The sequence below is a fragment of the Zootoca vivipara genome, chromosome 11 (assembly GCF_963506605.1).
Source record: "Zootoca vivipara chromosome 11, rZooViv1.1, whole genome shotgun sequence".
Lineage (NCBI taxonomy): Eukaryota > Metazoa > Chordata > Lepidosauria > Squamata > Lacertidae > Zootoca > Zootoca vivipara.
The window spans coordinates 48,050,518-48,067,828 of NC_083286.1; the positions used below are offsets into that span (position 1 = coordinate 48,050,518).

The window sequence follows — 17,311 nt, forward strand, 5'->3', positions numbered from 1 at the left end:
AGATTAAATGTGAGGAGGGAACCTACGTATGCCACTGTGAGCTCCTCGAAGGAAAGGCAGGGTTTAAATATAATAAACAAATTCTTGTTTTCGAAACCCCTTTTGTCGCTTCCAGGCCACAGTTTGGAGGGAAGTACTGCACAGGGGAGAGGAAGCGCTATCGCATGTGTAACATCAAGCTGTGCCCCAGAGCCTCACCCAACTTCCGTCAAATGCAGTGCAGTGAATTTGATACGGTTGCCTACAAAAATAAGTTCTACCAGTGGATTCCGGTGTACAACACAGGTAAGGTTAAATAGGTTGCACAACGCCTGTTTATTGGACTTTTGCTTTTTACCTGCGGGTTTCACTTTTGTTTTAAGCACCGTATTATTTTGATTGATGGGTTGCTTTGCAGATTGTAGTGTGAACCACTTTGTGAAAACCTATGGTAAAAAGCGGTCTGCAAAACTTTTGGAAATAAATGAAGAAAATAATTTTTTTTTTAAAATACCCATTATTGATAATGAATTTTTCACATCATCTGGTAAAGTTTTTACGTTTGGATTTTGACCGTAAAACATTTGGATTTTTATAGTAAAACATCAAATGATAAAAACTCCCCTATACTGGGCTGCCTTGAGATGTCTTTTAAAAGTCAGGTAGTTGTTTCTTTCCTTAGCGTTTCTATGCCTAATTTTTCTTTCGTTTGATACACAATGGGGAACTGCACAGAGTTCTTCGGACTCCTGCTTTTAAGAGTTGTTAATCTGGTTCTGATCTGCACAGATAAGGAAGACTTGCTATCTGCATTAGATCACCATTGAAATGAAAAGAGATTAGTTTTATCTCTCAAGTCCACACTATACACTGAAAACACAATTAGTGTGTGTGCATCCCAGAACTTATTCCAGAGTACTCTGCAAAGCACCAGGGTCCCACAGTGAATTTGCATGCGTTCCTTAGCAAACAAGTACTGTAAATTGAAAAGGTTCTCTGAAAGTAGAAAGAGAGGGACACTATTGCTCTGTTAATTCTGAGATTCAAGCATCTTGCAGATAGTGCCTGCAGCAGTCACTCAAAATTCTAAATGTGTCCACGCACCAAAAAAAAAAGGTTGCTAGGGGAAGATTTGGATTATTATGAACTTGGAGGACGATTTGAACTTTAGAAAAAAGACGGCAGTGGACAGTTGCGAGGAATTCCCAATTTCTTGAAGCATGGGAACCCAAATAAAAAATTCTTTAAATGATTTGGCATAACATTCGGTTTGATTGATATATATATGTGTATAATTTGAAATATTGAATGTGATATAATTGGTTTTAATTGGAAAATTAATAAAAATATTTTTTTTAAAAAAAAAAAGGTTGCTCACCCCTGCCCTATGATCACTGAATACTTTGCATACATCCCAACATTTAAGTGTCTGATTAAGTGATTAGCTTCACTTTGTACTAGCATTGGATAGCGCAAGAAATGGCTGGATTTAATTACATTGATTACACATATTGCCATGCTGCTCTAATGTCTGTATTGCAACTGCTGACACTTTGTTAAAAAGTACTTACTTATCGGAGAAGAAATGTCCTAAGATTTTATATTACAGGCCTGGCCTCCCCTTCTTAAAAATAAATAAATATTCAACACCTTGCTGGGAAACTGGAGGAAGGGAGTATTATTATTTTTTTAGGAAGTTTGCTACTTTCACAGGAGGAATGTTGAAGCAGGTGTTGATTCATTCAAATATGTGCAATGTTTAAAAAATGATAATTAAAGCTAATTATCATGATAATTAAAGCTAATTATCATGACAATGAAAGCTAAGCCCAGTCAAAGCCTGGAGTCCCAGGTAACCTTCTCTGCAGTTCCTGAATCCCAGCATGCCAAATCCATATAATTGTCCATTGACTAGTGTTGAGCCTTATCTAAAACACGCCAGCCCGTTGACACAAAAAAGTCCAGTCTGTTTCCTGCTCTCTTCAGTGATTTCCACCGCTGCTCTTCAAAGTGGGGAAAACAGGCAGCAGTTTTTTAATTGTTTAGTCTGCTCCCCTCAGTAATTTTCCTCCCACCACTTTCTTTTCTATGTTTGATTGCCGCAAAAATAAACCTCATATGTATTCTAAATGCCACACATTTTCATTTAATAAGTACACTGCTGGGAATGAACAGGAGGAGATTGTTTCTGAAGGCATTTACAAAAGTCTGTAAATATGGCAAGCTCTTATGGTCATTTTGGGAGCTGGCACGATGTCTTCTTTATCTAAAGTGGCTGGTGTGGGGCTCATCCAAACTTGGCTTTTGCCCCGCACAAGTCCGCACTCTCCCTGTTCATAATTTCTTTTTGTGTCCAAGCTCTTTTCTTCTCTTTTCTTCTCTTCTCTTTTCTCTTTTCTTTTCTGCCCCACTGCTTTCCCGAGGAAAACCTGCTCTTCAACACCAAATCAAAACAAACAGGAATTCAGGTTTTCTGTGGGTTGCCATTTGTTCCGATTCAGCAGTAAAGAGGGGGTTTTCTCAGGGGAAGTGCCAGGGCAAAAAGAAAAGCACTCACACAGAGACCTGGAAAGCTCAGACCTACTCCTAGAAATGTGGAGCAAAGGTAAGCATGGGTGAGCCCTGGCAGTGACTCGCCAGAGGCAGGGTTCTCTCCCAGCCCTACCCCAAAGTCAGGAGCCGGAGTCAGGAACAGATCAGCAGTTTAAAAAAGTGTCAGTGAAGTTAACTCTTTATTCAAAGAAACAGTGTGAGCCTAGTGAGCACAGCATCCCTTCCCAGTAGGTCTTGCCCCAATGAGGCAGTTGCAAGGTCTGAAGGTCCGCGCCTTCCCACCTCTCTCTAAGGCTCCTTCCCCTGTCACAGCAGGAGGGGGAGAGTCCTTGGATTCTTCAGCAGCCTGCCTCCACCCTGCCTCTTGACCTCCCTCTGAGTCTGGACTGCCCTCTGCCACAGCCTCTTCCTGCTCACTAAGCCCTGTCACTTCTTCTCCTTCCGACACCTCCTCCTCCCAGTCTTTTCCCTCTTCTCCCTCTGACCACACTGTCATCTGTCAGGGGCTGGTCTGAATCAGAAGATGGGGGTATGCAATGGCAGGAAGATCAGCTTCTAACAGAAGAGGAGGGGGAATATCCCACAAAGCAGAGATACAGGCAGATTCCAAGATTGAACAGTTGAGCCAGGAACTGCCCAGCTTTGAGATAGTAGCTAAGCAACAGGAAGGAGGGAGGCAGCCAGGTGATACATCAATTGAGAGGTGGAGGGAACTCCCCCCCAAACTAGGAAGTATGAGCATGTCAGAGAACAAAGGAGAAACAATAGGGGAGGGACTCCCTGTCGGCGCGCTTCTTGCTGCAGAAGTGTGGGGGGGAATCAGAGTGAGCGACTCCAATCCTTGCAGAGAGATGCCGATCTGTATTCGCAACATGATACTGTAATAAAAAGACTATAAATTTACCAGATACTCATTAATTCTTATCGATGAGCTACCAGGAGGGAGAGGGGAACTCCCGTACTTGACATCATCTCACCACCAACCCCCAGGCTCTGAGCCTTTTCGCCCTGGGATTCCCCGCTGGTGCCTCCATCACTCCTCTGCATCGAGCCAGTCCATGGGACTTGATGTGCCTGGGATTGAACTTGAGACCTTCTGCATGCAAACCAAGTGCTCTGCCCCTGAGCTCTGGCCCATGCAGGAGTATTGTAGCAATGATCCCTCTAGCACGTGCTGCTCTCAGATTTCTGCCGCAAATGTCTCTTAATGGGAGGCAGTGTCTTACTATCATCAACTGTTGCCATGGTACTTACTTTTAACTTTTCGTTTTACACTTGCACTGCAACCTTGCAGTTGTGTGTGTCTATAGTTACTGATATAACTTTGGGGGTTTCCCTTCAGCTAATCCTTGTGAGCTACAATGCCGTCCTACGAACAACCACTTTTCAGAGAAAATGCTTGACGCTGTCATTGACGGTACGCCTTGCTTTGAAGGAAACAACAGCAGAGACATCTGTGTTAATGGCATGTGTAAGGTATTGGGTATGTTTCCTTCTTTGAACACTTCATGGGACTACAGATTTTCAGGCCTCAAAGGGCCATCAGAGTCATAGTCTTAAATCCCTGTGCTGTTCTTTACGTTTGGGATCATTTTAACAAGGGATATCCTCAAAATTTATATTCCCTGATTTGAGGGTCGGCAACAAGATCGGTGAGGGCCTAGGAGTTGGGGGCTGGTTACAATGGGGAAGGGGTTTGGGGGCTCATGGATAGGGGTTGATATTGGGGCTGTATTCTGAATTAACTGAAGTTTCCAAATAATCTACAAAGGCAGCATTACAGTAGTTTACCCTGTGTATCCCAGATTAATTGTTTGTTTACTATTTGTACTTATAGCCAGCCCTTCCCCAAATGGTCCCAGAGTGGGTTACAAAGATGTCACAATTAAATCAAGTACAATTTTGTATTAAAATAATAAAATAACACCACGCAGCAACCAATAACAACATAACAAAATGGCACCACAGAAAAAGCAGTGCACAGCAACACAACAGGAGGACAAATATCCACTCAACCAAAAGGCTGAGTCGAGAGAACATGATATTGATGTGAAAAGTGTTTCCTGTTGGTTGGGAATTTGAGAAATGACCACTGCTGTAATAAACAGTTGGGTCTGTTTGCAAGTTTTCTTTGTGAACTGCCTTGAGCAGTAACAGCATGGCATGGTCAATCCGCTTTTCCTTATCCCAGAAATCCATCAGGGGCTAGATATGGTGGAAATTGGCCTTCAGCAACGGTAGTTACAAAATATTCCTAGGCTGGGCATGAAAAGAGCTCCTCTCATATGATCCCAGGCAACAGCTTTGATAATGGCCCAGCTAAGCGAGTCTTTTTTATCAATTGTCACTGCTGAGCCACTATGACCTTTGAAAATTCACTCATCGCTACAGATGATGACTGTTCCAAGTCACAAGAAGAAAAGGTTCCAATCTGTTCCCCCCCCCCAGTGAAGATGCCTTGACACATCACTTTGGAAGGCTCTTCATAGGGCAACACTAATTTTGTTCTGTTTTGCACCGTTCTGGGGCGTTCAAGAAGCCAAAAGCGCTTTTGTTCTCATAGAATTTCGATAGCAGCTTGCTCAAGATCCCTTGAAATAAATGAATTTGATATTTGGGTGAGTCAATAAGCCACATAAACTATTAATCCAAGTTAAACTGGATGTCTTTAAAAGAGGGTCGGGCAAATTAATGGAGGATAACACAATCACTGGCTGCTGGACATGATATCTATGCTCTGCTTCCATGGTCAGAGAAAGTCATTCTTCTGAATAACAGTCACTGTAAGCCACAGGAAGGGAGAGTGCGCTTGTGCTCTGTTTCCGATTTCCCACAGACATCTGGCTGCCCACTGTGAGAACAGAATACTGCACTAGAGGGCCATTGGCCTGATCAAGCAGACTCATTCTATGTTCTTACAGGAACCGATTAGTCAATAAATACAAACTACTTGCATTTGTCAGCCAACAGTATCAGGGACATTGTTAAGCACATGAAACACTTTGGACACACAAGCCCGTAACACAGATTTGTGTGTATGTGTGCATGAATTTGTCCATATTTATAGTTCCACAAGGTGGTTCTTAGTTTTCACATATATTTAAGGGTCTTCAAAGATGGCATCTGTGGCTGCCTCACACAATGCCAGCTGATTAAGAAGTTGCAAGTAGTTATACGAGTGTCTTTGAGGTCCACGAAAATTGCCCTTTGGTGTCTGCTGCAGAACTGGTGATTAAGAAGTGTCAGCGTTTTAATGGGCAGAGCCAGTTGCTGAGCTCCAGGGAACAAAAGGACGTTTTGTCAAGTGTCAAAATGAAGGATAAACGTGTTCACTACTGATAGCCATTCAACCTGCCACAAATGCAGTTTGATATCATCAAGATGTACAGATATGGAAATGTTACAGCTGGAAATGAAAACGAATTCAGAATACAGGTGGAGATACAGAGAGATAGCATAGAGCAGTACTTTGCCATCCTTTTTCTTTTCTTTTCTTCTGTTTATGGCTCTTTTTGCATCCCCTCATATTATCTGGGTAGCTGGGGCAGAAAAACATGGTTGTCACAAATTACAGCTGAGCAGGGAGGAAATCCTCTTTACCTTTTGTGATGGCTGCTTCAGGGCCAAACTAGATGTTATGTGTTTGTCACATGTTTCACTCCTGAATGCAATATTTTTCTTTCACAGGGGTCGAGGGGGTCCATATCTGGACTCTGGTGGTGAGATGGGGGGAAAGCAGCTTTAAAGGGCTCCATTCTAATGGGGGGGGGGAATGACATCAGAATCCCCCTGCTGAATCAGGCCAGTGGCCTATCTAGGTTTCACAGTGACCAACCAGTGGTCTGCAGGAAGCCTGCAAGCAAGGCCTGGGTGCAAGAGCACTTTCTCCCTCTGAAGTTTCAAGCCACTGGTATTTAGCAGCTAATTATCAAAACTGTATGGGCATACGTATAATATTCAGAAGCATACTGCCTCCAACAGTGGAGGGAAAACATAGTCACCATCAGTCCTTTTTTTCTTTTAAAAAAATGTTTAGGGGTACTCTCAGTTTCCTACTCATATTGAAATACTGCTCCTCAATGAGGCCAAACTTAGCTTCGCAAAATGTTTAGGGGTATGCGTACCCCTATATCCCCCCAGGGAAAAAAGCACTGGCTATCATGGTTAGCCCTTTGATATAGCCCTATGTTCCATTGTCTAATCTTCTTTTAAAGCCACCACTGCCTCCTGTAGGAGCAAGTTCCTTAGTTTAACTATGCGCTGTGTGAAGAAGGAATTCCTTTTGCATGTCCCGAATCTTCCAACATTCAGCTTCTTTGGATGTCCATGAGCTCTAGTGTTCTGAGAGAGGAAGAAAGACTTTTCTCCGTCGTATGCATACTTTTGCACACTTCTGTCATGTCACCTCTTGTTTGCCTTTTCTCTAGACTTAAAAGCCCCAAATACTGCAACCCGTCCTTCTAGAGGTGTTGCTCTTGATCATTTGGGTTGCCCTCTCCTGAATCTTTTCCCAATCCACAATATCTTTTTTGAACTGAGGCGACCAGAGCTAAGGCCTCCCTCCCCTCCTCAGGCGAAGGTCCCATTCTAGAGCAGCAGCACCCACTGCTTGCTGGCTATATGTGGAAGAAAAATCTTGCACTGAAATGCAAAACAGATGACCATTATAATGTGTAATTTCTTCCTTAGTTACTGTCTTCAGACGGTTACACGTGAAGCCATGTTTTGAGTAAAACTGGAGGGAGTCAAGGTTAGTCTACTGGGCTTCTTCCCTTGTAATTGAAGCCTTGTTGCTCTGCAGCCTGGAAAGGTCAGCTGGACTCTAAAGATGTTTCAAATTGGCTTTGACCTGCAGAAAATACCTATCACATGGACATGGGAATGATGCAAATAGCGAACTAGTCTCTGGCAGGCATTTGCTGATTGGTTAGTCATGATCCTGTAATGAATGCAACCTGTATTCTGAAAAAAATGTGTCTTCCTTCAGACCATCGGTTGTGATTATGAGATGGATTCCAATGCCACAGAAGATCAATGTGGAGTTTGCCTGGGAGATGGATCCTCTTGCCAGACAGTGAAGATAGCGTTCAACCAAAGTGAAGGAGCAGGTGAATAATGCTTTTTTTCCCTGCAGTGTTTTTCTGCAGCAATTTCAATGAGCAATGACTCTTGCTAACAAAACATACTCTGAGACACTAGCACTCTGTCACCAAAGGAGAGAAAACGAACCTGTAGAAGGAATTGGGGGATGTGAAGCAATACTGAATGCAATATCTCTTTTATTAAGGAGGGCATATTGAATCCACTTGGATCAATAGGGCAATAAATATGATTGCCAGGTTGCTCAGGACTGGACTGCATGACTCAGCCTCTTTGAGTACATAGGTACAATTTCCAAAGGGGTAGCCGTGTCAGTCTATTACAGCAAAAATTGCAGCCTTCGGCACCAGGCTCAAACTGCTATCTTATACCCATTCACCTGAGAATTCGCGCCCCCCCCCCTGTGCGGTAATTCTCAGCAGTCATGCATAGCAGTGGTCATAGCTCAGGGAGGATGGCTGTGGCTGACAGGTAGAGTACCTGCTTTGCATTTTGAAATTCCCAGGTTCAATCTCTGGCATCTGCAAGAAGGTGTGGGGGAGAGAGCTCTGTCTGAAACTCTGGAGGGCCAATGCCATTCATTGTAGATGAGACTCAGCTTAATGGACCTCCTTCAATGACTTAGTATTAAGGCCTCTTCCTGTGTTCCTTAGATTGCTCTGCAAGTGGATTTATTGTGGCATAAGCACTGGCGGACTATTTTGAGAAGTAGACGCTAGTCCGCAAAAGCTACCACCACGATAAATCTCTTCATCTCTACAACATCACGTTTTATTTATTCCACTGCCGAACAGCTCTCACTGTCAGGAAGTTCTTCCTAATGTTTAGGTGGAATCTTCTTTCTTGTAGTTTGAATCCATTGCTCCATGTCCGCTTCTCTGGAGCAGCAGAAAACAACCTTTCTCCCTCCTCTATATGACATCCTTTCATATATTTGAACATGGCTATCATATCACCCCTTAACCTTCTCTTCTCCAGGCTAAACATACCCAGCTCCCTAAGCCGTTCCTCATAAGGCATCATTTCCAGGCCCTTGACCATTTTGGTTGCCCTCCTTGCTACCAAGGAGTGTGGTGGAGTCTCCTCCTTTGGAGGTCTTTAAGCAGAGGCTTGACAGGCATATGTCAAGAATGCTTTGATGGTGTTTCCTGCTCGGCAGGGGGTTGGACTGGATGGCCCTTGTGGTCTCTTCCAACTCTATGATTCTATGATTATTTTTTTACCTTGTGAAAAGTTTCTTTTGTATCTTTACGATAACTTTCAAGGCCTTGGAGCGGGGGAAGAGAGAGAGAGCAGAAACCTTTGAGAAGTGGCGCTATAGAGAAAAGCTTTTCGTCAAACCAGAAGCATATCTATATCTTTGGTTTAATTTTCTAAGATTATGTTAGACTTTTATTCTTGCCTGTGGTTACATGGAAAGGAGAGCCGAATGTTAATGATTTCAGTTTTATCATGCTGGACACCTTGTTTTATCTGCGAGTTTCTGGCAGCTTTAAAGTTCTGCGGATCCAGCCTTGCTGTGTGAATCCATGTTGCGTTCACAGTCAGAGGCTGTACTTAGGCTTTAAAGCCTTGGCCGTATTGAAGAGAAACCTCTGAGCCAAGGGATGTGTGCAGGCTCCCACCCATTGCAGATGTAGGTCTGAAAGGCTATTCTGTCGGAATGTGGTAATAAGGTGATAATGGAAATAAATCATTGATCTAAAGCTGCCTGCAAAATTTAGTACATCTGCTCCTCTTTGATAATCCTTTCATTTTAAAAAAACTGCTGGAGGAGCACATCCTTCTCTACTTTCTAATCAGCTGAATCCTGGAGGAAAGCCTTTCTGCTGAGGACATAGTGTGTCTTGATTCCACTAAGGCTTTTGACAAAGTCCCCCGTGATATTCTTGCAGTGGTGCTGGTAATAATGTGGGCTGGGCAAATAACTCTTGTGATTGGTTGACTGACCAAACCCAACGAGTGCTCACTTAATGGTTCCTCATCATCCTGGGGAAAAAGTGACAAGTGGGGTGCCACAGGGTCCTGTCCTGGGCCCATTGTTGTTCAACGTCTTTATAAATAACTTGGGTGAAGGAATTGAGAAATGTTTCAAAAAAGCTGTGCCTAGTTAATCCCTCTGGTACAGCCCATGATTAACAGTGCTAAGCCAAGACATTTCGCCATCTCAGGCAAAGGACAAGATGCCCTTGCCCTTTCATGTACAGGAATGGCAACTGATTCTCACTTCAACACTAGGCTGGTATGGGGAGTGAGTCACAGACAGGAGTCAGCTTGCGGAAGCAGTGAATTGGGTCTGGCTGAGGTGGTCATTTCCCACAATGATCTGGGGTGGCAACAGTAGCTTGGTAAGTAGTGGTCATCAGTGGCATAGCATAGGTTGCCAGTGCCCAGGACCACTCAGAGGGGGGGATTGGGAGGAAGGGGAATTCACACAGGAATTCCACTTTCAGGATGGGGCTCAATGCAACATGGTTGCATTTCTAGACCTCCAACACACACACACTACAGAGTGTCTTTTCCTTCAGAACTATTTCCTTCATTCATATGCAGATTTCATACTCATGCATTATTTATATTTAAAAAAAACCACCCAAAAAGTGCATTGCTGTGCAGAAAAGAAAATTAGCTGGTTGATACCCAGGGGCTCATCATCTAAAGAACAAGAGGTTGGCGGGGGAGATGGACGGACCTGGAGGAGAGCGGGGGGGGAGGAAAGTGGGTGGGATTAAATTTATGCAGCTTTAATTAAGTAATTAACGGGTATTTGTGCAATTAATCAACTAAGACATTTTTTTTAATCAAGTGATAGCAGAAAAATTAGACTCAATTCTTCCAGAGGCCTTTTCAGCAATAATTTGTTCAAAATATTAAACCTGACTAGGCAAGATTAGAAGTACCCAATTATGCTGCAAACTTGTAGCTGCGTACCTGGGAACCAGACCTACCAAACTCAATGGGACATGTGTGGTTAATGTGCTGTTATGGAATGTTCACATCAGATTTGTCCAAGGGCAGTAATTTGGAATTAAACTGTAGTTTGTTAAGTGTGCTGCTAATTGTGGCTCTGTGAGGGGTAAACAATAGTTCCCAGGTTTGTGGGTGAAAACTTGCAATATGTGTTAAATGTGCTCTAACTGTATGCCATAGATGTGACCTAGGCACAGTGCATTAATAGTCTGTTGTTAAAACTGGTGAATGTTGCTTCTTCCCCCATAGGGTATGTTGATATTGGCCTAATTCCAAAAGGCGCAAGGAACATCAAGGTGCTGGAAGTGGCAGAAGCTGGGAATTTCCTTGCGCTACGGAGTGAGGACCCGGGAAAGTATTACCTAAATGGAGGGTTTATTATCCAATGGAATGGAGACTACAAAGTGGCAGGAACGATATTTCAATATGGGAGAAAAGGCGACCTGGAAAACCTCACTGCCGCTGGACCCACAAATGAATCGTTGTGGCTACAAGTAGGGGAATGTGTCATATGTGCAAGTGGCTTTAGGAAATTGCTGGGAGGTTTGGACTGGGCGGCTTTTCTGAATCTGTGCCCTCTAAACATTAGCGGACCCCTGTTCTCATCAGCCCCAGCCAACAGGGGTCAGGGAGGGAGGAGAAATTCTAAGGCTTGATTTCCAGACTCTTGATCATCTTGCCCTCCTCTGCACACAGTCCAGCTTGCCAACATCCGTCTTAAATTGTGGTGCCCAGAATTGGACACAGTACTCCATATGTGGTCTGATCAAGGCAGAATAGAACGGTACTGTGACTTCTCTTGATCTGGACACTAGACTTCTTACTGTTGATGCAACCTAGAATATCATTAGCTTTTCTTGCTAGGACTCCTCCTCTCCAGGGTCTTGCCCACACAGTCTCAGACGGCGTCTACACTCAACCACCCTCTGCCTTGACCATTTCATTTGTCCGTGAGTTCTAGGAGACTGGGGGAAGGGGAACTGGTTGCAGCAGAAGAGGGAGATTCCCTGGTTTGTTCAGCAGCCTGTCTCCACTCTGCCTCTGGAGTCAGAGTCTGAACTGCTCTGGCCCACAGCCTCTTCCTGTTCATTAAACCCTGCCACCTCCCCTGCTGCTGTCACATCCTCTCAGTCTGTTCCTTCTTCCTCTGACCACTCATTGTCATCCCACCACCAACCCCCTGGCTCAGAGCCTTCTTCCCTCTTCCCCAAACGGTTCCCTAGGGGTTTCCATGGCTGCTACCTCCCGCCACTCCTCTGCATCCAGCCAGTCCATGGCCAAAAATGATGCCTTCTCCCATCCCTAGTCAGGTATGGTGGAAGATGCATTCTAGCAATACCTGGAAGGTCTTTTAGAACATATCTAAGCTTTCTTGCTTTCTCCATTTGTTTGCTTGGAACCATTTTGTGACCAAAATTGACAGTTGTTTCTTTTCAGCTCCTTTTTCAGGAAAATAACCCCGGAGTGAAATATGAATATACTGTCCGTAAAGGCTGGAGCTCTGAGAATGATGTGGAAGAGCCGGAGTATTTTTGGCGATATGGAAGCTGGACAAGTTGCAGTGTGACTTGTGGGAGAGGTAAGCAACATTAGTGCTGCCGACTTCCTCTCTCTGCTAGCTGCTTTGGTGTTCATTACCTTAACAGCGTGTTTATCAAGGAACAAATGGGTTGCTCAGAAGCTGGCAAACTGAGTTTCGTTAACGCTTAGCTTGAGCCATGTGCCCTGGGACGTGGTGAATTTTTCAACTTTGAAATTCCAGGGGGAAAAGAGGGGTGCTAACTACCGTAGTTGTCACAAGACTTCGGAATTCAAAAGGCATTTGGGTTAAATTAATATAAGTTAGTTTGGCTTGGTAAGTAAAATGTGTATAAAATTGCAGAGAAATCATTAAAAATAATTACCAAGTACTTGTATTTATCCACCCATCCACCCCATAGCTGCCAAGTTATCCCTTTTTTAAAGGGATTTCCCCTTATGCTGAATAGGCTTCCTCGCGAGAAAAGGGAAAACTTGGCAGCTATGATCCACCCATTCATTTAGCATCGCCTGACATTTTCAAAGGGTAAATTTAAATTATTTGGTTTTTCCAAAAGCTGTTTATGTCATAGCTGCCAAGTCCGGGTCGTAAAGATCCGGGATCGGCAGCACGCGCATGACGCAACTTCCGGTGGTGCTTCGCCCTTCTATGGGCATCAGAAAATGGCGGCGCCAGCGCCGGAAGTCGCTTCCGCGCATGACCGGAAACACGTAAAAGCGACTTCTGGCGCCGGCACCGGCATTTTCTGATGCCCATAGAAGGGCGAAGCGCCACCGGAAGTCGCGTCACGCAACTTCCGGTCATGCACGGAAGCGACTTCCGGCGCCGGCGGCGCCATTTTCTGGTGCCCATAGAAGGGCAAAGCGGCACCAGAAAAATGGCCGCTGGGAAGAAACGAATTTAAGGGAGAATGCCGGGATTTATCGCCAAACGGGATACCGCCGGGAAACAGTAGGAAAAAAGGGGTTTTCCCGGCGGATACGGGATACTTGGCAGCTATGGTTTATGTGCCTCTTCATCAAACCAAGCCAAATGTTGTCTGGCGACAAAAATAGCAGATTTGAATTCCTCACACCCAAAACCATATTTTTAAGACCCTTCCAGATGTTGGACTACAGTTCCCATCATCCTGACCATTACGCATGCATCCTGATTGTAGTTGAAATGGAGTAACATGATTGGGGTACCATCCGTTCCCCACCCCTGTGATAGATAGAAGTGAGCACTGCCTTAGAGTTGACATCTTTTGTTTATTGACAGAGGCTCTGTGCAGTCAGGATGGGACAAAATTCTACCAGGACAGCTTTTCCTGACATGGTGCTTTAGATTAGAAAGCTCCACCTGTTGAATTTCTGTCTGTTGTGTAGTTGTTAAAAATGCAGAGACTTTGGGAAGAAGGAAAAATGACATCCTGAACCTAAGATTTTCAGGCTTCTGTAGGCTATGCAGCAAATGTCCAAATTTGTCAAAATGTTCCGTGTGTGTATGTGTGTGTGTTGTGGATGCAGCCATCGTTCAGATCTGCAATTCCTGAGCTGTTCGGTTCCATTTTATTGATGTACCACTGCACTAATCTTGCTTGATTCTAGGCATGGTAGCCACCCCCCACTTCCTAGTCATTTCGTAAGGATAATTGCTTAACTACCCCAAAGGAAATTGCTTAATGTCATGTTAATGTCAGCTGATTAAGACAAATCGTGGTTTTCTGCTCTCAGATAAATTAAGGAATGGACGATTAGCTGCTTGCCTGGTTCATGAGTACACTGAAAATTGGGCATTGCTCGGTGTTTCTGAGGGTCATGGAACGGATCAGAGAACAGCCTGAGATGCTGTGGTTACATCCTGCATTGTAGATCCCGCAGTGAGCAAGGGGGCCAGACTGGATAGCCAGCAACCCAACTCTAAAATTCTGTGATGGCTCCTCTCTTCGAAGCCAGGCATTGCCTCTGAATGCAGCACATGTCTTTCCTTTCTCAGGTTTCCAACAGCAGACGGCCCACTGTGTGAGGAAAGGGAGAGGTGTGGTGAAAAACCTGTTTTGTGATCTCGAAACGCAGCCCAGTGGGAAACAAAAGAAATGCATGGAAAGGGACTGTCCACCAAGGTAGTGTGTGTGTGTGTGTGTGTGTGTGTGTGTGTGTGTGTGTGTAATTTAGGGGAATATACTCATGGGTAAAGATGGCAATAAACAGCAGTCTGTCAGAAGAAATGTAGGCCAAACAACATTGTGATAGGTAGACAGATGATAGAAGAAAGGACACGTTTTAAAAAAGAACTGATAAAACAGCTTAAGAAATGAATAATATTAAACCAGTAATAGCATAGCGAATAAGAGAACAATGCATCAGCCAGCATCCTCTGTCCTAATTTCATTTCAGCAACAGGCCTGCTAGGTAGACAGCCCTCTAAGGTAGGGATGGAAGAACATATGGCTCTCCAGAGATTGGGCTCCATCATTCCTGACCATTGGCCAAACTAGCTTGTGGGGTGATGGAAGTTGGAGCCCAACCATGTCTGGGTGCTCACAGGTCCCCACCTCTGCTGTAAAGCAAACCACCATCTCTCAGCTCCCGTTCCGTTTCTGCAACGCAGCCTGCCTTAAGGAGCAGCTGTAAGTGAACTCAGAAAAGGCACCATTTAAGTGCTTGGTATTATCCATCTTCTGTAATAATTCCCCAGGTGTCTACAAGGAAACACCTGTTGACTTACACCTGACCTATCTCACTAGCCTGGGCAGGAGAGGTGCCGTCAGCAGCTGAGAGGTTAACAGGTTGTGTTTGGGGAAGCTGCGATGGTTTTTGCTGAAGAGAGAAGCATCAACGGTCCTCTTTCCCTTAGGAAACACAGTAAGGGGGGAAAGGTCTTTCAGTGCAGTTTTGACAACACTGGTCGCTCGACAAACCCTCTCCGCCTGCTCTCTTATTAACCACGTTTGAACATTGAAGGTTCTGATAGGCAAAGTGAGTCATGCGACAGGTTCCCATTTTGGTGTGCATCCTAATAGCAATAATATCTAATGATTCCAGAGAAGATATGGCATATGTGAGTTTACGAAAAGGCCAGCTCCTGAGACAAATGGCAGCTGTTTTAAATGCTTGACTGATGTGATGAACCCACCTAAATGTGGGCCATATTAATATGTGGTTTGCTGTTGCCTTTTACTTTTTAATTGCCTGTAGGAGATATGGGGGGGGGACTTTAATTGGGACAGTAGTGCATGGGGACTTTAAAAACAACACTTTCCTCCTTCCCCTGCTGTGGTCTTGATGAAAATCACACCTCCACCACTACTTTTAAGTCTCAGTGTGCTATCAGCCTCAGCTGTAACCAAAATGAACATTTTCCTCCTGGAGCTCAGAGGAGATTTCCATGAGTGGGTGCAAATGAGAATTCCTCTCCTTGCCCCCTGCTATTAGCAATTATGAAACAAAAGCTGCATGAGCAAAGGCGCATTTAGCATCATTTTGCAAATCCCATTGAATTCAATGGTGCTTATGGTGTTTACTACCCAGGTCAGTGGATATAGGATTGCTACATGAAATCTATTGGTTTGGGGATCACCAAAGAAATAAACATTTAACCATGCTAGCAGGTGGCATGATTTTAACTTTGGCATAATGTTGAGCCCAGAAGTGTCTGCTTTAGCCGAGAACATTCCTCCTAACTAACCGTGCTTTGCATCTGTCAGCAATTGATTTTATGACATATCCCGCTGATTTTACAGTTGAAACACTGATCATCAGTTAGGGAAATTGCCACTTTTCATGCCTCCTTAGTAGCTATGCATACCAGTATGACCAGAAGAGAAATGACCGCTGGAAGGAGCGTAGAGAGAAAAAACTCACTGGTGCATCCACAGCAGCAAAACCAGACACCTTCATCTCCCCCAGCTGCAATAAAACATGTCTCTCCTGTATTGGTCTCTACAGCAGGTGCTGTAACTCTCCAATGTCTTGACTTTACCCTCAATGGCACACTCTTCCATCTTCTCCCGAGATATATGGATGCCGACAATAATAAGCAGTAACATCTCAGCTGGGCGATGTCTTTGAATGTCATGACAGCCCATGTAAATAAATTTGTAAAGTATCTGAACTATACAACGCAATGATTCCACAGGTCTAATTACTGGGAAGCCAGCTGACAGCATAATCCGATTTGATAACTAATGGCCTCTCTTAATATCTGAGCGTAAGCCAGAGGCTCAGAGGAATTTTGTGGTTAGATTAAAAAGAGGTGAAATTTCAGTGCTAGAGTCACCAAGGAAACTACATGTTTGCTCAGAAGTAAGCCCCACTAAATTAAATCAGATTCATTCCCAAGTCGCAGCCCACTGGATCTTTTGATCCACAATTTTCAGTGAATGGGGCTTGTGTGGCAATACAGTTCCATTTCACTGGCTCCATTTGGGACCTGAAGTGTAACATCTGTGGGCCCTTGGTGGGATGCGCAGGCAGCAAATGAATACCAGGAGAGATGTGTTGGGTTCAAATTAGGTCACAGCCATATGGATTACAGACAAAATAGGTTTGGCATAGGCATTGGGCATGTATCCCATAATCAACCAACCTACCTGCTGGTTGATAGACAGTTGTGGTTGACCATGGCATCCCTCATGGAACAAACCACTTCCAGCAGACTCCAGTTGATCACTGGCAGGGGGTGCTGTAGCCCTTCAGCCCCCAAGCTGGACATCTGGACAGGAAGTGTCACTTCCTAATATACCTTAAGGGGGTACCCCTCTGGAACAGGCAGTGAGCTTCCCCACCGTCTATCCCCACTAAGAAAATAATGTAATTACCCTGTTTCTCATATTTTAAGACATACCCATAAAATAAGCCATAGCAGGATTTTTAAGCATTCAAGGAATATAAGCCATACCCCGAAAATAAGACATAGTGATAGGCGCAGCAGCAATGCCGGCCGCGGCAGGAGGAGGAAAAAAATAAGACATCCCTTGAAAATAAGCCATAGTGTGTTTTTTTGAGGAAAAAATAAATATAAGACATGTCTTATAATATGAGAAACACGGTATATACATACTATTCACAGACTAAACATCCCCCAACAATAGCAAATGCTGTTGTTGTTGTTGTTGTTACTATTATTATTATTATTATTAGTCTGATTTCCTTTCCTTATCTGTGATGAACACAGAAATTGTGGTAA

At 44.1% G+C, this 17,311-nt stretch overlaps 1 protein-coding gene across 1 annotated transcript in view; it reads left to right on the forward strand.

Annotated features, from left to right (window-relative positions):
* The window catches only part of ADAMTS12 (ADAM metallopeptidase with thrombospondin type 1 motif 12), a 118,509-nt gene that overhangs the window by 85,558 nt on the left and 15,640 nt on the right, over positions 1–17,311 (forward strand). The window contains exons 12-17 of the mRNA XM_035100561.2: positions 116–285; positions 3,875–4,008; positions 7,520–7,640; positions 10,852–11,096; positions 12,040–12,181; positions 14,120–14,246. Coding sequence (XP_034956452.2) covers positions 116–285; positions 3,875–4,008; positions 7,520–7,640; positions 10,852–11,096; positions 12,040–12,181; positions 14,120–14,246 — 939 coding nt within the window. The remainder of the gene's footprint in view (positions 1–115; positions 286–3,874; positions 4,009–7,519; positions 7,641–10,851; positions 11,097–12,039; positions 12,182–14,119; positions 14,247–17,311) is intronic.